The following is a 22,566-nucleotide window of genomic DNA, read 5'->3' as shown; positions in this document are numbered from 1 at the left end:
CCTGGCTCTGGATTTATTCCATCTTTGCAAGCGAATCGATTGCTATGACTAAAACTGCCCTCGTGATGCAATTCCATCAGCACTAGGGCACACGTAAAAGTGAACGCGTCTGCATCATCCCAGCTGAATCCCGATCGACACCATTACCCACAGCATGGTGCAGGAGTAGCCCACCTAACTTTTGAGCAGTCTTATCTGAATTCAAATCCCAACCTGAGTATAAAACCAAGTGCGGCATACCTCGGATGGACGTTAAGCTGGATTTCTTATCCGTTAACATTACTTGGCACGAGTTAAAGATCCTCGTGTCTTTGGTGAAGAGTTGGCGAGTCCTCATCGAGCCACTGAACAAATTAAACTCCTGCTCGAACCTACAGGGGGCACTGCATCAGCAGCACTCAGCAAAGTGCTGTGTGAAAGGATAGAATCGGCAGGCACTCACTCCGCAGTTCAGAAATTTATGCAATACTCACCAAGCATCATCATTGAACTTCAAATTTGATGTATACAATGGAGCACTCGGTTAACAAAATTTATGACCGTTCCCTTTAGACTTGTACAACGAAGCATGAAAACCATTGGGAAAAAAAAGAAGAAAAGAAATGTACATTTGTGTGCAGTTCAAAGTAAAGGTAAAAAAAAAAAAAAAATTTACTTTTACATTTGGATTTATTTGCCTTTCCAAATACAACCCTTCAAAGCAACAACAAAATTGCATTTGAATGTGTGACGAACTGGTGCTCAGGCATCAATCCCAGGCAAAATATAGATACACTTTACAATATTTGTAATCAAAGTTTGAAAATCTCTCTCTCTCTCTCAACCCACCTTCCCAACTCCCCCCCCCCCCCACTCAGCTGCATTGTGGGGCGGCCACACGTATGAATGGAACGATCAATTGGTAAATCTAAAAGCCCTATTTTAATTCAGCTGAAGAGTTGCAAAAAATGGCCCCAAATTAAAACGACTATCAACTATGGAAAATGCATTAAATCAGCAACAAACAGTTTGTGGTAATAGCACCACTTAACGCAAATCTTCAAGAACAGCAAACTTGTCACTCGATGGCATTTTAACTGCGGAGCTTGTGTGACAAGTTCCACAACATGAGTTAAGACTGTGTGTTTCAGTTTGATCACAATCTCATCTGATATTAATAATCAACCCACAGATGTGCCAGTTGCATAATAAAATAAATTATGTAAAACAAGGCCACCACGATCGTTTCTCATCGTTCCGAAATGTGCAAATACACAATTCCCCGATGAAATCGACAGGCAGACTTTTCATTAAAAGAAACACCCGCTCCCCTCTGGGAGCTGTCTTGGGGGGGAGGTAGCGTGGTGAGGGGCAGGGGCGTGCGAAGGACAGATTAATTTTGTGGCCATCACTTGCAATCCTCCCTCCTCCGGCAGGGAGTCAGTAAACAACGTGCACTGTGCCTAGTGCACAGGCAAAAATCACAACTCATCAACCCACCCTTGTGGGGGGAGGGGGGGAGGGTAGGAGGATATTTTTGTGCCCATGACCTGACCCCAGCAAGGATGAAAAATTTGATGGAGATCAGCAAAGCCATTTGAATATTCAGGGTGTAACAAAATTCTGGAATCATAGGTTAATTGTTTTTTTTCTTCAGGATCGAACCAATGAAAATTGATTACACTATGTAAGACAAAGCTGAACTGGTCCTCTTTCGTGCTCGAGGTTTAAACCAGAGAGAAACTTGTCAAGAATTATATCGCCGACATCCAACAAAGCCCATATCTCAACAAGGAACAGTGTCAAAGTTAATGAAACGATTTCATGAAACTGGAAGTGTGGCAGATAAACACAAAAACAAAAACACACCATTAACCTACGACTCCAGAATTTTGTTACACCAGTACAAGCCAGACAAACGCTGTACTTTAATATGATGATGCGACATGCAAAATACAAAATGCCCTCCTCCCAGAAACTACGCGTTTCGAAGACACGTTGCAACACAATTTTGAAACCAATTGAATGCACATCACAAAATCTTACCTGGCAGGTTTCACCTGGTTAAAAATCAAGTTGGGTACAACAGAGATCGAAGTCAATTTGTTGAACATTTTTGAAGGCACATTTTGTGACGAAGAAAATAATTGCCACCAAGTAATTAACATGAAGGCGCATGCAATGGGAAATAAATTAAAAAATGATATTTAAGATTTCATTTTCACTTCATAATTTCTGGCATTCACAAATTGAAAAACCTCAGGATGTGAACCGTTCACATTATCCAAGCCCAACACCCCCCCCCCCAACAAAAATAAAACAATAAAACCAGGCATGTACTTCACGTCCACAGAGAATGCAAAGGGAATTGATCATTGTAAACATAGACTTCGAGGCTATTCATCATTTGCTGCGTGAGCACCATGGCACCCAGTGAGAGTGCAGCACTGCACACTCGCATGGGAATGGCTTTTGGAAAGTGCTGAGTGGTGTTGCTACAGGAAGGTGCCAATAAACCCACAGAGTGTAAAGCCTTCTGGTCTAGGGAGTGGGGGTTTTCAATCATGGTAAGCAGACCCTACGTCGGGCGGCCGAGCTGTGCCGCCCTCAATAGTGTGTCGAAATCGGCTGCGTCCAAGCGCCCTCGGCTACCCACACTGTTAGACGAATCTGAAAAGGGAGGTTGCAATAATTATTGAGAAATTAATGAAAAAAAAACAAAAGTGCAACGACATGACTGAAACGATACCAAATACACACATACATACATACATACATACCAAGGTCAGAATAGCTTGTTTTGCAGAACTGTCTACGGCCACCAAAACAAAGGTCAAAGGGTGGCTCATGGGCCAGCCGCAGGGAATGGCCCTTCTCCACGGCCGCAAATGCATCACAGGTGAAACGGTATGTCACAAAAGCATAATTATCCCTGGGGGGGGGGGGAGGATAGTATCAGTTGTGGAGACTCAGTTCGAGGAAAGTGTAAGGTGTTCAGGTATAATTGATTATTGGATACATTAAAAGTGATAAACCATTATCAGCCCATATCATTCATTCTGCAAGGCTCACAGGATGGCCTAAAGGTAAACACACTAAACTCGAAGCTGCCTCACCTGGGTTTTAATCCTGACCCCGCTATAAACTGTCATCCGGGTGTTTCACAGGCACGGCGATTCAACAACGTGTGTGCCGTCCCTCGGATGGACGTTAAACTGGGTGTCCCATCTGCTGGCACAAGTTGGTGGATGTTAAATATCTCACGTTGTCCTTCACGTGAGCAAGCTATTGCCGGTACTCTGGCCAAATTCAAAATTCCTGGCTGAACCTTATTCGAACGTCAGGCCTGGCCATCCGGTTAGTGAAAGACTTAGGCCAAGCTTCCCCCCACCAATCCCACAAGAATGTTGGAATCATAAATTGTGGTTGTTAAAGAAGATAACAAAAGGATACAAAACATTTAAATTGGGATTAAATATTTTAAAATTGGAGTCAACAGTGTGTCAGAAGGAGGGGGAAAAAATGGGAGATGAGAGTGAGGAAAGGACGAGATGAGAGACCGAATGAGCTAATGAATAAGGTAGAAAGAACAAGTAAAAAAAAAAAGACATAAAATGTCATTGCCTGCGTCGTTTTAATAATTTTGCTGTACAGAGTTAAAGGGTTAGCCCATATTTATGTGCAATTAAAATGGCCGTCAGTCTACCAGTCGGCCATCTTTGATAAGATCGCAAAATAAAGGGAGGTGCATGTTTATGCCATCATGCACTGTGCTTGTGCCAAGTTTGAACCAAAATCGGACCATACATGTCTGAGAAATGGTTGGGGACACATTTAAGAACAAAATGGCCACCGGTCGGCCATATTGGATCCGATTTCGAAAAAAAAAAAAAAGAAACGAGATGGTATTCATAGAATACCATCTCGTTCATCATACCCTGTGCAGTCTTGAGAAGGACTTGGTGTAAGCTGACTCATTTTTTTTAAGTCCCCCCCCCCTTTGATAAAATATGGCTGCCAGACCACGCGACCGATGAAGTCATCTTTATCAATCCATATTTCGAATGGGTAGTTGATCAATTAGTTAAATTTTGCATTCATCAGTTAAGCAGTTTCTCCAAATATTTTCAAAGATTTTCCCTTCTCTTCTCTTTTCTTCTCCCCATTCCTCCTCTCTTCTCTTCTCCCCCTCCCTCCTCTTCCCCTCCCTCCTCTTTTCTCTTTCCTCCTGTTTACCAGAAAATATTAAACCAATCCGGTAGGCGGCGATGGGTCGCCAAGCAAGGAAACTATAAGATATAGAGCAAAATGGATGTCATATCGCGGATAGGGATTCACCTTACGATTATGCATATCAAATCTCATCCAATTCCATCTACTGATAACGACTCGGTATCCATTTGAATAAAAAAGTACCGAAAATGCGGTTTGAAATCGGAAATCCCCAAAGTTTGAGGGGGTGCTGTGGGTGAACAAAGATCTAAATCGAAAATCCGGCTCGATCGTTTGTGCACAATGTATTCCAGACGACATGTGAATTTTCATGACCATCCGACCATAACCCTAGGGGGAGTAGCATTTGGCGCGAAGGCACCTCCAGCTCTCGCATATTCTCGATTTTTGCACTAATTGACCTTTGACCCCTGACCTAAGTGAAATCGGTCAATATATCCTGAGGCAAAGTTGTAGTACTCATCGAGTACCATGAACCTGCAAAGTTTCATTCGTATCGATGCACTCACCTGGTCGCTAGAGGGCATTCAATTTTCACCAATTTTCGTGCATACCCTAATTGTAGGGGGCGCTGCGGGTAAAGTATTCCATATATCACAAAAACCGGAATATGTTTGATAGAGCATCACCTGTAGATCATTCGTGCCAAATTTCATAACCCTACGTGGGATAATGGCTTTCGGAATTGATTTCGTGTGAACGGTGCCGATTTTAAAGGTTTTTCGGTTGTTGCTCGGGAACCAAAGCGTCCCAAGCAACCACCACAATTTCCAAAGCACTAGGTCATAAGATGTACCTACCACCCGAGTTTGGTCAAAATCCGCCCACGTTTACTACCAATTATGCTGATGACAAACGAACGAACAAACAAACAAACAGAATTACTGACAATAAGGGTCACCTATTTCAGCGACCCAATATTACTGGGTGGAGATGATTTTGGAGTGAAGGAGGGGGGGGGGGTGGGAACCACAAGCAATTGAGAAAAGGCAAATGTATGGAAGACTGACAGGGTAGCCTGGAGGTACAGTTCACACACTTCGCTGTCTAGCCTGGGTTTGAATCCCCACCCAGCTATAAAATGTCATTGTCGCAGGCAGGGCGATTCATAAATGTGTGCGCCGTCCCTCGGATGGACGTTAAACGGGCGTCCCATCTGTCAGCATTCGTCAGGGGATGATAAAGATCCCACGGTGTCCTTCATGAAGCGTTGGTGAGCTATCACCGGCATCCTGAACAAATTACAAATTCCTGCCCTGATTACTGCCTGGAAGCAATGGCAAACCACCCATTTATAACCCTTGGCAAGAAACTGCTTTGGCAGCACCAACGATCTGAAAGAGTCTGGAGTTAAAGTTCGGAGAGTGTGCAAATGGTGGCACCCCCACCTTTCTCATCACCCCATCCCCCAAAGCTCCCATTCAATGACAATCTTTTGGATTTATAGTCAGTAGTTTGTTTATATATATATATATATATATATATATATATATATATATATATATATATATATATATATATATATATATATATATATATATATATATATATATATATATATATATATATATATATATATATATATTAGATGACTCGTGAGCCCGTTGGATTCCCGTTGTGACAGCGGTTGATAAAAAATCATTTTAAAAAAACAACAAAAAAAAAAGATACCTCCAGCGAACTATACCGCTGAGGTTGTTTGCATTGATCAAATAATCCCGAAGAGTACTTGACTGAATCGGGAATTGATTTTTTCACAATTTTTTTTGTTGCCCGATTTTAACGAAACTTGATACTGCACACCGCAGGAGGATGGAAAGTAAGGTCGGCTGAACTTTTTTGCGCTATCGTGTACCGTTTTGGCTGTATTTCGGGAACATACATACATGATGAGTTTTAGTAATATATATATATATATATATATATATATATATATATATATATATATATATATATATATATATATATATTTTTTCAACACAGACTGCTTGATATGACATTCATTTTGTTTTGCAAGGAAACTTGAAAATTATGGAGGACATTTTGCTATTGCATCACATTTCAGGTGTGGGTGGTGGCGTGGAGGGGGTTTAAATAAAACTGCCTATCCTTGCAGTAGTGAACAGAAAAGATTGTTCGCATTGGATTTAAATGAATCTGCAGCTCAACAGAAGCCACGGGGAGCATTCATTACAAAAAGCTTTTGTTTGCAGAGCAAAGATGGAGAAAAAAAAATGAAAAGAATATTGAGCGAGGAAAGGTTGAGGAATTTGCACCAAAATGATACACATGGAGCAAGTAAAATAGGACAACAAGATGGAAGACGAAATCAACACACACCTGTACTCGCGGAAATGTACGCTGCAGCTCTCCACCTCACCAAACACCTGGAACCGTTGCCGGAGATCCATGGTGGTTGTGCTATCCAAGATCTTACCAATGTAAACAACACGCCGTTCATCCTGCAGCAAACAAAATGCCATTTATGTTGATAGAGTTGGACATGTATTAGGCATGACAAAATTGAAATAAAAAAATTGACTACCACGTTTAGGGTTATTCAAGCAACTGCTCAATACCACAGAAACCCCAGGTGTGCATAAGTGCGAGGAACCATGATAGCACCATGCGTTCAAAACCTACAATGGCTTTCTGCTGCATTCGCCAACGCTCGTCGTGCACATCTCTCTCGCGTCGCTCAAGCCACGTGCGACCAGGTCTCCTCTCGTACCTGGCCAAGAAGCAAGGTGGCACCCGGGGGTTTTAATGAGGATACATGCCACACGCCTACAGAAACATAATCCTATTTGATATCAACTTACCATGGGGACGTTGCTCTATAGCTTTGCATGCTGTGTGGCACATAAGGGCGTGCGGGCAGGGGAGGAGGAGAATGGGCTTGTGAAAGTCTGGGTCCTGGTGAGCTGGCACAATGCTGGCCTGAGTGAGAGCGAGAACTTTTACGCAATCCAGTGCACGGTGTAGGTGGAGACACAGAGCCACGGCGATCTGGGGAGCTAGAAGGGGAGCTCAAGTGATGCTTGGAGTCCTCCCTTCTTCGATACTTGAGTGGCCGGCTGCCTTTGCGACTTCTATTTGACCTGGCGTTATCGCTGTCACTTTCACTGCTGCTACTACTGCTGTCGCTGCTGCTGCTGCTGCTACTGCCAGCATACAGAAGGCCGGCAGACTTAGCTGTTCTTACGTAATCTGGCAGACGAGAATAATACTGTGTACCGTTTGACCAGCCATCTTCTGATTTGGAAGAGCTATGTTGACGCCGTTTCTTTGCCCGAGGACTCTGCCGTCCTGTGGTCCATGGCAAGGTGAGAGGTTTACCAGATGTGCAATACCCAGGAAGCTTATTATAATAGCTGGTTGGGAAATCTTCATCCTCACACTCTGAGCTACCGGACGAATCTCGACAACGCCGCAGTCGTTGCTCCGATGACCCGCTCATGTGAGAACTATTGGAGGATCGAGATGAGCAACGTGCAGGTGAACTCAAGGAGATTTCATTGTGATCGGCTTTGGTTATTATATTCCCATTGAAGTCATTACAGAGTTCCACTTGATCACCACTCATCACACAGCAGTAATCATGATCCATCACCATCTTCGACATCCACCGTTTATGCCATTGTGCATCATGTGTCCTCGCTGGCCAGTCAACGCAGCGTGACCTTTGATGGGGTGCAGCATTTACTGCAAGAGACTGCAGCAAACAAGAATCTGCATCTTGCAAATCAGCAACCGGTAAAGAAGCGAGGGTAGAGTCATTGGCTCCAGCAAGATGATAGAGTTCCTGTCCGTTATACGGCATCGGGAATGAAGCTGAAGATCGAGTAATAGCAGTCTGTTGAGAAGACGTTTCAGGGCCTAAATGAGGAGATTCAGAGAGTTCTTCCAAAGGGATTTGGGGAGAAACAGCTTGGCCATCACTGCCTGCAAGAACAAAATTTGATTAAAAAAAAAAATTCACGAAAAGGGCACCGTGACATAATTTATGCAATTCATGCAATTTTACATGAACAAAATAATTATACAATTGCAAGTTGAATCTGCAATCCAATTCACCAAAAGAGCTCAAATAAATATTTTTTGTCAGCAGGTGATAAACTGACATAGCTCGGCCATGTCCTTCACCTTTTCATGGAAAATTTAAGTCAATGGACGAGATGGACGATAAGGTTGTTCATAGACGTTAGAAGGGCAACATATCAAAAAAAAGCAGACACAAGAAACAGAATTAACAAATGGTGAAGAGAAGAAAAGACAGTAAAATAAAGAAAGAAACTGAGAATTAAGAGGGGTGGATTAGTGGAAGATAAATGGTGGTACCAAAGATCACAAATTGGGATGGAAGATGAGGAGAGATAGTGGTGTACTGCTGACTTGAAACAACATTGAACAGACCCAAAGAATGTGGTTCTGGAAGTGTGATAAAAGAGGAAAAAAAGGAGTGGGTGTGAGCACAAAGCCTGCATTTTGCAAGCTAACAATTTGAGAGAGGCTGGGTTCATTGGAAGGTTAACACTTTTCCACTGGGAAGAGAAGTACTCTTTTGAGCCAAGGACAAAGGCCTTGGAGACCACAAGTTCAGAATAACCAAGGAAGGTCTTGGCATAACAATTGATACCAACACTGTCTGGCTTTGGCACATTAATTGGATGATCCTTCCGGAAACGGAAATGTAACGCGAGATATGCCTCGATTGTATGGCATGATCTTTGTGTGAAATCAGCCTGACACACACACACACACACACACACACACACACACACACACACACACACACACACACACACACACACACACACACCATAGTGAAAGTGGTTTGGACACTGACTACCACTGGATGGAGGGGGTATTGACACAATACTTGGCTACCATTGGGAGTGGGTATCACCATTTCTTAATAACCAACAAATCTGCAGCCAAAAGTAAATTACCCCCACCACCGAAGGTTACGCTTTCACCCATTTGTTTGAGGGTATAATTGCTATGTATTGACGGTGGAGCCATGGCTGAACACAGGGGAAAGAACAAACAGGAATAGAAAAAAACTGTGAAAGATAAGGAAATGAAAACGTGGAAGGCTTTTGACCCACAATCACGGCACAGCCGAGACATTGGCAAACACAAACACAAAATCGATACAACAGGACCAAGTAAGAGCAAAGAACAACAAAAAGAAAATGGTGCAAGATTAATACAATTAATGATACAGGGAACAAATGACAACAATTAGACAAGACAGATCAAGTGTGGTAAACTAAGCTTTTGGAGAGGATCTCATGGAGTTGAAAAAACAAAACAAAACAAAAAAACCCCAATGCAATTGCAAATTAATCACAACCGGATTATTATACAATTCTTGTTATAAACAATCAGGAAAAATGAGCAGTGGTTTGTGTAATAAAATCAAAGGAACTCATGCAATGTTTGAAGACGAGGGAATCTCAAGACACACACAAAGAGACAGACATTTCTTATGACAATTTGCAGCCAAGGAAATACTTGATGGAATGCAACTGGCTTTGGAGGTATTATGCAAGTATATTTTATGCTTCATGTGCAAGTAAGCCACGATGAGGTGCAGAAACTTAAGCAACAACACACACATGGGTCAAAAACAATTCAAACCAAGCAATGATTCCTTAACCTGCCGCTACTTTAAAAAAGGGGGTTAATGAAAAAAAAACCCCTCAAGACATACCCACAGCAGAACACTCCACCTCGACTTCAACGCCAACATCGGGTACAGGTATTGCTAGTCGCCTGCCAGAAACACAAGTGGACATCTCAGCAAGCGTCCAAATCCTCTCCGGTATCACCCCTCTCGTTCTGCGGTTGCATCATCTCACAGTAAACATTTACTTCTACAACACAGATCCTATCATTGCTGGCCCAATGATTTGTCTCCCATTCAGTCCTGTTGGTTTTCAATAGTCTTTTTTTTAATTATTTGAGAGCACAGAGCATTTCAAAACAGAAAACAAAATTTTGAAAAGGCAGTAAGAACAGGCATTATGGATTCTAAGTAGCACACTGCAATCAGCCGCACCACGCTTTGCTCACACAGTCTGAAAATAGAGTCCAAGGCAGCAGCTGCTGCAGCCTATCGAAACAGTATAACATGCCTTTCCAGCCAATCAGAACACTCAAGGCAGAGACAGACATTAAATATACAACACTAAATAAACAAGAAGGCAAAGGAAACCAGGGAAAATTGTTAAATTCTGAAACACCCACCCCCCCAAAATTTCAATTTAAAGAACAAAAAGCATTTAACTAAAGACTACACCAAGCATTTCTCAACTGAGTAATATATATATATATATATATATATATATATATATATATATATATATATATATATATATATATATATATATATATATAATTATTTTTATGTATGCTGTCCCAATACTTTTGGTTTTACTGCACAACTCGAAAGAAGAAAAGTTTCCAAAATTGAAAGACAAACTTACGGTGGTAAGGAATGACGCTTCACTTTAACAGTTCGCTTTGTAGTTTTACCTGCAATGACCGAAAGAATGTCTTAACGGCTTAACCTACGGCAAAGATAATCGAAGGGCTGATAGGTTTGGAGACAACAGTTTTGAAAAAAAAGTGAATATGCCATTCCCACTTTAAAAACAAGGGTGTGTACACATGTCACAAAGTTGTGTTCAACCAAGGGTGTACACAAGGTTTCACAGCACTGGGTCAAAGTTTATATTTACCTTCAGCCTCTTCAAACATCTCCAAGAGGCTGCTGAGATCACTGGCTTCGATGCCTGAAAAAATAAGACATTCAATACAAACAGCGGCAACTAAAGAAAAAGAAGTGATAAGAAGGGTGGAATTTGTGCATACATGCAAAAAACAAAACAAACTAGAAGGGCACTCGGTGGAGTGCATACCTCCGCCACGTAATACCTGATCCATGAGAACATATCAGGATCAATATATTTTTGAAATATCATGCGATACATCGTTTTTGGCCCGATCTCTCAATGGTAAAGAATGACTTAAAAAAATTATAGTACAGTACTTGTATCCGGATCAGGATCTTCACCAAAATCTAATCAGTGCATCCTAACCACCAAATTTCATCCGGATCCAAGCACAACATTTTGAGATACCTTGCACAGAGATAGACAAACAAGAAAAAGACATCGTGCAGAGCACAATACTTGAAAAATCCACCCCTTTCCAAAGGTTGCCATGGATACATCAAATTGTCCATTTCATTAAGATTAAAATGGACAATCTTAATCAAAGCTCAGGTCAATCGGATGAAAATCGATTATTTTTGAGATTGAAATTTATGATTTTACAAGTTTGACCTTGAATTGACCTTTTGACCTCAAAATTAGTTGCTTTCCCAATTCACTGATGCAACAGGCAACTCCTGTTCAAATTTCAAGTGAATCGGACGAAAAAATGAAGATTTTAGGAATTTCAATTCAAGATAACTTTTGACCTTTGACCTCAAAATCAATAGGCTTGTCAGTTGAGACTACCTCTCCAACTTGGTGAAGTTTCCTGAAGATCGGTTTTAAATTGTGACCTGTAGGCGATTGACAGACAGACAGAATAACAATTGACTGACCAATAAAATTGAAAAAGCTTCAATTTTGCAAGTAACCAACAAAGACAGAGGGGGGGGGGGGTGTGAAAACAACCTCCTTCACCTTCAGTGGTGGAGGTAATAATTTAATCTTAAATTAATTATCACAAATGCACAATTTCAAATTTTAATGATCACATGTACAAAAACACACGAAAGCAATCCAGGCTGTCATTGTTATATTGAGTCAATGGTCAGAGAAATGGAAAAACTGTTTGGTCAAAAAAATTGTAATGTAAAAGAAATATCTGACATCTACCACCACCACATAATTGAATGTGGAAAATAGTGAGTGCTTCAAATGATAAAACTGTGCCCATCGCTGATAGTCAAGCACAGTCCAGCATGAGAAAGAAGAAAGATTTAGGAATCCATTGCAGTTTCGAGGATTTTTTTACGGCTAGGAAAGAATGATTTTACAGTTTAAAATAGCCACTGGCCAAGAGCAGAACCGCCAAAACAAGCAGTGTGTCAGCTGCTACACTGTGGTCTGCTCATCAGTCAGCCAACTTTGTTTGTTTTGTTTTTTCCACTTAAGAATGTTGGCTGCTCTTAGAGCACCCTTTTTCTGGACATTTCCATCTGTCTGTCTGTCCGCGAAACTTTGGTCAAGCCGAGGGGCTAAACCACTCAACCGATTCCAATGAAATTTGGTAGGTAGGACCAATATTTCTGGGAATCGTGTGCTTTCGAATATGGGACCCTGGGCCCGAGAAATGGCGTAGCAACGGCCCTTTAAAGTGGTCAAAAAAATCTAGAAAAAAAATCGAAGCTTAGAGTTCTGTGCACAATCTATCTAGCTCCCTTCATGCCAATTTGTAGCCCTAACAAAAGTATTTGTAGGAGGAGATAGGTTTTGGGCGAGTACATGTCGAACATTTCAGAAACGGTTAATTGCGAATATATCTAAGAGAGTCTTATTTTGATGAAACTTGGGTGAAATGTGTACAATGTGGCTGGCACGTACACAAAAATGAATGGTTGCTATGCACACCTCCGTTGCTTAGCAACAGCTAAAATACTTTATTGTACATTGTACACTTACTGTGGACTGTACAAAAAAAATCAATACCTCTGAAACTGGAACTCCGAGGGACCTGTTTTTTTTTTTGGTGCCCAAGGAGAATGTCTTACAGCATCATATAAAAAATAAAATCTTTAGCGAATAGATAAATGGAATTACCAGGGCTGCCATTTGTTAGCGTCTCTTTGGAAACATGCCTGAAATTTCACAAGGTGGGTTTCTGGGTGCAAACTAAGAGGGCTGTGATAATCATATTTATTGTGCAAAATTGATTGATAGCATGTACATGAATATCGGCTAGTCGCGTCAGCCAGCTTTCCATCGAGAGCGAGCAGCCATGTCGCCTACCAGCTTGTTTTTTTTTTTTGTTTTCTATTGGCAAACCAATCAAACTTGACCACATGGGAAAAACTAGAGAGTTCATAGAACACCTTAAATCACGCAGTCTAGACAGGAAAAAAAAAACAAAAGGACACGGGTGGGGTCTGCGAGGAGCAAATATTATTGGTCGAGGTGATGTAAAATGACGTGATATTTTATCCAAGTTCTGCTAAATGGAAGGGTTATAAAAGTGCCAACAAGCGATTTGTGTCCCGCAGTGTTCAAATATATAATTTGATTGAAAAGAAAAAAAGATTTTAGAGGTTGTTGGAAAAACAAAAATTCAGAACCTTACCGCCATTGATGCTTACTGCAGCATCTTTTTCACCACCCTATTTAATACGTTATGTTTGTTCTTTGTGCCGTTTGTGTCCTCTATGAGGTCTCTAAAAACAGTAAGTTTCCTGTTTGGAATGATTTTGAATTTTGTTTGACTGCCAGACAGGCAGAGTAAAAAAAATAAAATAAACCAGTCACCCGCAGGGTGACCCATATCTTGCCAAAAGGTGACCATGTGTGACTTCTTTAAGGCCACACTGAGGTGAACAGAACTGCTATCCACCAGGAGCGACTCCTTGAGGAATATCTGCCTACGAGAGAGTCCGATGAGAATCGTTCTACAGAGCAACCATGAAAAATATGCTTTTGCCTCATAACGTCACCAAATGACGTCATAATGTCTCAAGCTTGACAAATCTATAAAGCACTCACTCAGAGGTGTTCAATTTGAGGTACTACACGATATGGTTCCTAAAACTTGAAAATTTGACCTTGGGGTCAAATATGTTTGACCTTAAGCGCTAACCATGAAGGTCAAGGCCAATCGCCACCAAAAATTAATAAGCTGAGCGCCAGACCATGAACTATATTCCCATGAAGTTTGAAGATGATCCGATCAAAATTACTCAAAAAATAAGGGTTTCGTCGACTCCCCTGATTTGCGACAAAGTGACCTTGACCTTCAAAATTTTATGCGCTGAAAGGGACCTTTATAGGCCTCTGATATGCGAAGTTACAAAAATTTCCAATGATAACTGTGCTCTGCAGAATTTTTTATACGTGATTACAGACAAACAAAAAATTTTTTCATGAAAAATCCGTTTTTTCGTCATGACGTCATCAAATGACGTCATAGCGTCAAACTTTTGACAGATCTGGAAAGCACTTATCAAGCGCTTTCATATGAGGTATTACTCGATATGGTATCTAAGATTTCAAAATTTGACCTTGGGGTCAAATATGTTTGACCTCAGGCGCTAACCATGAAGGTCAAGGCCAATCGCCACCAAAAATTAATCAGCTGAGCGCCAGACCATGAACTATATTCCCATGAAGTTTGAAGACGATCCGATCAAAATTACTCAAAAAATAAGGGTTTCGTCGACTCCCCTGATTTGTGACAAAGTGACCTTGACCTTTGACCTTGACCTTCAAAATTTTGTGCGCTGAAAGGGACCTCTATAGGCCTCTGATATGCGGTTACAAAAATTTCCAATGATAACTGTGCTCTGCAGAATTTTTTATACATTACAGACAAACAAACAAATAACATATCTTGCAAAAACTTCGTTTTGGCAAGATAACAAACAAACAAAAAAAAACAAAAAAAAAAAACATACAAGCTGACTAACATATCTTGCAAAAACTTCGTTTTGGCAAGATAAAATCATCTCACTCCTCTCTGCACATGTGCCATCATCAGGAAGAATTGAGAGTCAAAGTACTGTTAAATTGCAAGTTTGTTTTCGATGCATGTTTAAAATATGACATTGAATTGAAATCAAATTATTCCTCCATTAGAAACTTACATTTGTGGACAGAAAACAGACAGACAAAGTGAACCAATTGCTGAACGCCATTTTTCACTTCATGCACGCGAGCGGTCGAAAGAAATTGGACTATAGGGATATGGGCAGTGCAGTTGTAGTTTCATGCTCATTGCAAGTCACCATGACCAAAAATAGTGCAGATTGGCACAGTATTTAAAGCATATGACGTAGGGCAGGCACATGACCTTCTTGAACATCAGGCAAGGTTTTTCTTTTCTTTTTTTTAAAGCAAACAATATTCGAGGATTATACGAACAACCCCCGCTACCACCCCCAATCTTGACCCCCACACCTATCCTTTCTCCCCCTCTTCAGACTTATTTGCCTTCCTCACCCACACAGCCACTCCTCCATCCCCATCATATTTTGAAATACCTGCATACACCTTTACCCTTTTTCATTACACGTACAATGTATGTGGGTCCCATAGTATCTTTAGATTACAGCAAGAGCTCAGAAACTGAACTACCGCGTATAAAAATAACCAAATTGTGCACAATAAATTACTGCAACACACCATATTATTGTTAATATTCGAGCTCATTAAAGGTTTATTCTTTTAACAATGAAAACCACTTTACTGTTCTGATACTGCAGTAGTTAAACCAATGGCACCATTACAACACAGTACACAGTCATTATTACCAAATAAAGATGTCATCATTGAAGTAAATCAGGAAGAAAAAAAAACATGGAATGAGTGAAGCATAAAATTAGGGATTATTTAACTTTGACTCAATAAAAAGCCAAAAAGAGCAAGCATTACCTATATCCTCAAAGAAAGCCCTTATGGTGCGATTGACATCCTCCAGAGCCTTGACTTTTCTCTCCTTCAACTTTGCTTGCTCATCTTCCCTTGCAGGTCCTCTCTGTGCACCCGAACCTTCACCTTCAGATGTGCCAGGGATGGTGTGCAATGCTTCGTCAGAGCCTGTAGGTGGACAACCTGCAGGCCCGATTGCATTTGCAATACGCAGAGGCCGTCTCATGCGGGAACGGTACTGATGCAGACTTATCCGCTTTTTCTTATTATTGTTGTCAACCTCGCAAGTTGTTGTGACTGGCGCGCCAGGAGCTGAACTGGTCACTATCGATTCGTGGTTGCAAATGGGTGGATTGTCCAGAGTGACCGGCGGACAAGGGAAGTGTGATCCAACCATGCAGGGAGCATTTGAGCTGGTTATCTTCTCAATGGGATGTTCATTACTTACAGAGGAAATGGGATTTTGGTTAACATCGTCCAATACTGGTAAATGTGGCACGTGTGGTGGGGGCTTGTTTTCCTCTTTAACAGTCTCTACTGGTCCAATATAATACTCAGCATTTTTGACACGTTTGCTTAAACCATCCCCATCAGTGACCGTTGGAGGAACAGGTTCCACCTGTTGCTCTTTGATCCCCTTTGTATTAAACTTGCTACTTGTAGGACTGTCCTGTTTCTGAATTTGAGAAAATCCAGACTCCTTTAAAGACACATCAAGGTGCAGGATTGGAATGATGTCCTGGCGAGATGAGCTGCTTTCAGGAACTGACATGGGCCGCTGAACTATGGCTTCGGGAAAGGAAAATTCAATCGAAGTGGTTTTGAGGCAACTCTCAAGCTTTTCGACTTGATCACTGCCAAAGTTGCCAATTTCACACTGAGTTTTGCTTTTACTCTCCCCTTCGTTGTCAACCGGTAGGTCATGATTTGCATCTCCCTGTTCGTTTGTACAAGAAGGCAATGGAAGCACAGTTGATGACACTGGGGATTTTTGACCAACGCAAACGTTCGGCTGCACTCTAGCACATGGCAAACAGTACGTGTGCAGAGAAGAAACGAGTTCAGTGGTTGAAATCCGACTCACATTGATGAGGTCAAGACCATCCTTACCGATTTCCATACCCGTCGGCTCACTGTCCAACAGGAAATCCAAAACGTCTGTAGACAGTTTCTCAGTCAGTTGTGGGTATATTGGCTTGTTCTTGCTGTGCACTACTTCGTCTATTACCCCGTTTGTTCCCACGCCTCCATGATGCTCATCTTCCTCTTTGACTCCATGATACAATAACTTGTCAGTGACTGGAATGGTCCCAGCTCCATGCAGCGAGGTGAAATTTTCAGTTGCAAGTATCATTTCAGGAAGTTCTACAACAACAACAAAAAAGGAAATAGTCATAGATAAGAAAATTAAGACAACAGATGCAGATTTCATTTATTCTAACGCAACTCAGATGGTTCCACTGAACGAGCTGACTGAGAAGGTGAAACATTATCCTGAAATTAAAAGCCAAAAGAATCATAAAAAAAACCTTTGACTTTTGCTCTTAGTTTGTCAGACAAATGGTCAAACCACCCAGTCAGCAATAACCAAGCAATTTTAAAAATGAATGCAAAAGAAAATATCTCAAAACACCACTCTTTCTAAACCAGAGAAAAAGAAAATACTGTACTAAAATATCCAACCAATCAAATTCAAATTTTGGGCCAACTTTGTATGGTGGAGATCTGCTTGTACAACATCAGAGTTTCAGGCTGATGTGAAGGTCCATCTTTAACGACCCACAATTACCACTCGATGAGCAAATTTATTTGGTTAAAAGTAAAAGGTGATAGCAACACTTCCTGATGAACGGCTTCACCAGTAGCCGAGTGAAAAGGTGATGTCAAATAAAAGTAAAATGTTCCAAGCTCCATATTATAAAATTAAATTATTTCTGAGATGCAAAAGGTAACACGTCAGCTGAGAATAAACATATAGATGCAATATAAAGTAGCATTTCCAGATCTTTCCCAAAGCAGCAGAGGACCGAGGGTAGTAGTACACAATCACATTGCAAAGGAGGTGAGGCATACCACTGCTCTGCACGACCAAATCTCTTCCCTCCAAACAGTTGTAGCTGTCCATTTGGCGTTCGTGCGCTTCAGCCAGTTGACCTCTCGGGCTTGAGACACTCCCACCACCTAAAGAGTTCTTTTCAACTGGGAAGTGTGGATGTGGATGACTTTCGCTGAGGGTATTCCGTTTAGGCAGTCCTGGATTCAGACTGATGCCTTCAAGCTGTACAAGTGGTGAGAGATCATCAAGTTGGAGGGAGTCAGGCCAGAATATCAAATAAGAAAGAGGATGCTAAGTTATTGAAGAGCAAATCTGGAAATGATTGTCTGAAACTAAGGGAAGCTCCAGTTGCCACAACAATCAAAAACAAGTTTACACTTGCACTGCTTTCAGAGCAAATTCAGTTTAGCTGTCTACTTAGCGCGAGCCATGTTTGGATAAGCTTACACATGAACCCTGCAAATCTTAATAAAGGGAATCGCTAACCACCACCCCCCCTCCTTCCTCAAATTTATTTTATACAAGTCATTTTAAACAAGACGCACAGGTAATTCAAGTCAAGTCACATGAATGAGACCCCTATATGTAGTTAGCAGGTAAGTTGAATTAACATGGGACAGAAGCAGCAAAATTATGCTAGAAATTTAACATACATTAAAGAACAACTCTAATGCAAAACAGCTAAATTATCATGTCATACCCTAGCAAACCACATCGGGCTGCTTGTAGGAGAGCTGGACACCATTTTTGCAGAACAGGCATCTGAGCAACTCGACTCCGACAGCTTTCTGAGCCTCTGCAACTGCAGCATCAGATAAATGCTCATCACAGGCAAGTCACGACACAAACCAGCGAGTCACACCTTAAGAATCCCACGCTGAACTCCGTCAGCAAGAACAGATAATTATTATTATCAAACCTGGTGTTGGCTTAGCAGTTAGGGTGGTGGTTTGGGATCCTAGGGTCCTGAGTTCAAGCCCGGTTGGCTGCTGAATTAACACCAGGGGGTTGACTCAGCCTATCATCCTTCCGAGGTCGGCGAAATGAGTACCAGTATAGCAGCCAAAAAGGCTGCACACGAAGGGAAGTGGTATCAAAGGATTGAATAAATCTGGTATTGGTGTGGTGCAGGCATGATGGGCCCAATGGCCTCCTCTTGTGCCTTAATTCCTTGTAAATTATTATAAAACAGATTTTTTTTTAAAAACACAAGAACAGATAACAAACAAGAAAGATGTTACAGGTCCTGCTGAGCCATCAATAGAAACACGATTTTATATGAGAAATTAATGCGACACAAATTATGACATACAACTTGCACATACAGTGGAAATATATAATCAACTAAAAATGAACTATGGTGAATCCTGACCAGTCCAAGGTGAAAGAAGGGGGGGGGGGATTCCAGAACGATTGTTAAAAGCAATGTTAGAAGAAGCAAATGTAAAAACAAATGTAAGAAGAAGCAAATGCTCGGTCGAGCACATACCTCCACCATGCAATGCCTCATCAATGAGAACACATCAAGCCCAACACATATTTGAATAAAAATTTAAAAATTGTCATGTCCATATTCGGATCGTCACCAAAATCGAATTAATCCAGACACCAAGTTTCGTCCGAATCCGTCCCCAACTTTCTGAGATATCGTGCTATTTTTAATAGTTTTTCACCTGATCTCTCAATGGTGAAGAATCACAAAAAAAATTGAGTAGCCAGATCCAGATCTTCACCTAAATCTAATCGGTTTGTCCTTGTCACACACAGAACCTGTCCACAAAATTTCATCCGGATCTGTCCACAATTTTTTGAGATATCCTGCTCACAGGCACAGACAGACAGACAGACAGACAGCTGGGGAGAAAACATAACCTCCTTCCACCATTGGTGACAGAGGTAAAAATTATCCCACATCACACCTCTCTATTTTCAACCTCATGGTCCCTTCCTTTCCACATACCATTGACTCAATAATACAAATGAGCCCCCAAATTTATACACAACATTTTCACAAAAAAGGGAGATGGCAACAAAAATCAAACAAACCTTCTTTGTTGGGGTCTCACACGAAACATCAAAATCATCATGTTGACAGGAACAGATGAAAACGAAACGAATTGGCAGACATGCATCAAACCAACCCCATTAAGGGAAATGTTTTGGTGGTTCAGTGTGAGGGAGACATACCACCGAGGCCACACTGGGCTCCGCAGAGAAGCAGAAATCAAAGATGCTACTGTCATTGGAAGCTGTTGAGTCAACGCCCAGAAATTCCTGCAACATGAACAAAAATATCAATTTCCACATCTCATGTTCAACATGCATTTCTGCTCCAAAAACCTGGCTCGCTTTCAACCCAAAACCGGAAACATTGGAACCCCACAGGACAGCTCGGTAACAATGCATTCATTTGAGTGATCGAGTTTAAATGGTCTGATCGGTGGCAGGTTCAACTGTAAAAGGCTGTTCTGGTGACAGAAGAAAGTGAATAAATTATATGCATTTCCCTTTGCAGGAGTGAGGCTTATGGAGTAGCAAGGTAGAACTGACAGTGGGATAAACATCAAGGGAATGAATGAACAGGAAAGGAAGAGCGGGAGGAGAGGAAACACTGAAACTAGAAAGTAAAGGAGTCGAGGTGTGCAGCTCAGCCTGGATTTTGAAAGCCTAACCAGGAGTGGGTTACTGGAAGAGCATATGCATCCTGGAGTTTATATGGAAGGTCAGAGGACAATGAGCAGAATGAGCAATATTGGAAAAAATAAAAATTAAAAATAAAAAAATTACCCGCATGTGGGGGCGACGGTCATCTCTATAATCGATGAACCGTTGCCAGATATCTCCTAAAATGACAGACGAGATAGGTTTTGAAAATGGCGACTTTCACAACTTTCGTGACCTCGTGACCTTGACCCTGACCTCGAATCCGGGAAAAAATATGTCGTTGGGCATCACTCATCGACCTCTACCCACATACCAAATTTCATCAAGATCGGAAGTAAAAAGTTTTCTTTGTACCGGGAGGTGTTTTTGACCATCTTCCAGGTTACGTGGCGGCCAAACGGGACGGAAATTCAAAAATCTGTCTGGTTAGATACAAGATAATATTTTGTACTATCATAATCAATAAACAGTTGCCGAATATCTTGTAGAATGGCAGATTAGATAGGTTTTGAAAATGGCGATTTTTATAACTTACGTGACCTCGTGACCTTGAACCCGGACAAAAGTTATATCGTTGTGCAACACTCATCGACCTCTACCCACATACTAAGTTTCATCAAGATCGGAAAGAAAAATTGACGGACGGACGGACATTTGGTCCAGCTTTATTCGGTCATCTCGGTAGAGATGCCTAAAAAGAGAGACGGTACAAAACAGACACTTTCGACCTGCCTGCATTGTGAAGGCAACAGACCGTGCTTTGGACTCAATAGAAAATTTTAACAAATTTTGAGATGATGGAGCATATTGGCCAACCGAACAGCTGCCCTATTACCAATTAATAATTTTGTCACCTCCCCCCACCCCACCCCACCCCTTGCCGACCTCTGAGAGCAAAAGTGTCGCAAACCCCCAAAATAAATAAATAAATAAATAAGTAAATCACATGATCAGTCAAATCTTTCACTTCAGCCTAACGCTGACTTTATTATAGTCGACATGCAACCTCAATCCGTGAAGCATGATATTTTGGCTTCTTGGAATGGTGGGATTGCTTCCAGGTTTGCAATGTTTACCAACAGCTTTGGGATAACAAAGTAAAAAATTAAATAAATATCAGAATCAGGGCAGACAAGTTCTGTGAACAAACGCAACGCCCTGCAGCTGTGAGGTGAAGTGCTGATGAATCTCAGCATCGAACAAACTGCATTGATCAAACTAACCTCAAACTGCTTGAGTGGCTGCGATCATGGTGAGAGGAGGCTTCACTCACCGGAACACAGATGGTAAATCCATTAAAGGGTGGGAGGGAGATACACAAGGACTCGTCCTTTGATGCATATTTGGAAGCACAAAAACACGTTTTGGATGACGTAGTGCATTTTCAAACCATCCTCAACACCACTCCCTTCCCGGAGCTTGCTACACTTGCTATGCAGCTGTTTCACTTTCAGTTACACAGGTGTGCAGCAAGTAGTCACCTGAACAACACAGTCATAACTAGAAGGGCACTCGGTAGAGCGCATATACCTCCATCACACATTGCCCAATCCATGAGAACATAATCTGGCCCAATACATTTTTGAAATATCATGCTATATATTGTTTTTGGCCCCATCTCTTAAAGATGAAGAATCACTTGAAAATTAAATAAATCTCGTATTTGGATCCAGATTCGGATATTCACCAAAATCGAATAAATTCTTCCTCGTCACACACCCAACGTGTCCACCAAGTTTGGTCCGAATCCATCAACAACTTTTTGAGAAATCAAGCTAAATCTAGTCGTGTCCAAGCCGATTAGGTTATATCTCACAGCTGACCCAGATGTCGTGGTGAGGCCGATCAACACCAACTTGGATGGATAGCCGAACTGTGCTATTTGGAGGCGAACAGCCGAGGTCCTTGGAGATTTATAGCGCACGGGTCGGAAGGCGGCGGAGCACGTACCAGAATGGAGGCACACGGGTTTATCCTCGAACCCACAATGAGTAGAAA

At 41.5% G+C, this 22,566-nt stretch overlaps 1 protein-coding gene across 3 annotated transcripts in view; it reads right to left on the bottom strand.

Annotated features, from left to right (window-relative positions):
* Nucleotides 1-650: 650 nt before the first annotated feature.
* Nucleotides 651-22,566, bottom strand: part of LOC147034185 (uncharacterized) — a 38,341-nt gene continuing 16,425 nt past the window's right edge. For 2 of the 3 annotated variants that reach the window (XM_085878230.1, XM_085878249.1), the window contains exons 3-14: nucleotides 20,092-20,178; nucleotides 18,605-18,706; nucleotides 17,922-18,126; nucleotides 15,852-17,213; nucleotides 10,962-11,015; nucleotides 10,707-10,755; nucleotides 9,932-10,059; nucleotides 7,035-8,157; nucleotides 6,856-6,943; nucleotides 6,553-6,674; nucleotides 2,760-2,911; nucleotides 651-2,649 (exon numbers count right to left, since the gene is read on the bottom strand). In XM_085878230.1, coding sequence (XP_085734356.1) covers nucleotides 2,558-2,649; nucleotides 2,760-2,911; nucleotides 6,553-6,674; nucleotides 6,856-6,943; nucleotides 7,035-8,157; nucleotides 9,932-10,059; nucleotides 10,707-10,755; nucleotides 10,962-11,015; nucleotides 15,852-17,213; nucleotides 17,922-18,126; nucleotides 18,605-18,706; nucleotides 20,092-20,178 — 3,564 coding nt within the window. In that variant the 3' untranslated portion in view covers nucleotides 651-2,557. The remainder of the gene's footprint in view (nucleotides 2,650-2,759; nucleotides 2,912-6,552; nucleotides 6,675-6,855; nucleotides 6,944-7,034; nucleotides 8,158-9,931; nucleotides 10,060-10,706; nucleotides 10,756-10,961; nucleotides 11,016-15,851; nucleotides 17,214-17,921; nucleotides 18,127-18,604; nucleotides 18,707-20,091; nucleotides 20,179-22,566) is intronic. The other variant, XM_085878238.1, reaches the window with a different exon arrangement.

Source organism: Eptatretus burgeri, chromosome 1 (assembly GCF_056783735.1).
Source record: "Eptatretus burgeri isolate ZD-2024b chromosome 1, Ebu_testis_v1, whole genome shotgun sequence".
Classification (NCBI taxonomy): domain Eukaryota; kingdom Metazoa; phylum Chordata; class Myxini; order Myxiniformes; family Myxinidae; genus Eptatretus; species Eptatretus burgeri.
This window is presented reverse-complemented; position numbering and strand designations above follow the sequence as displayed.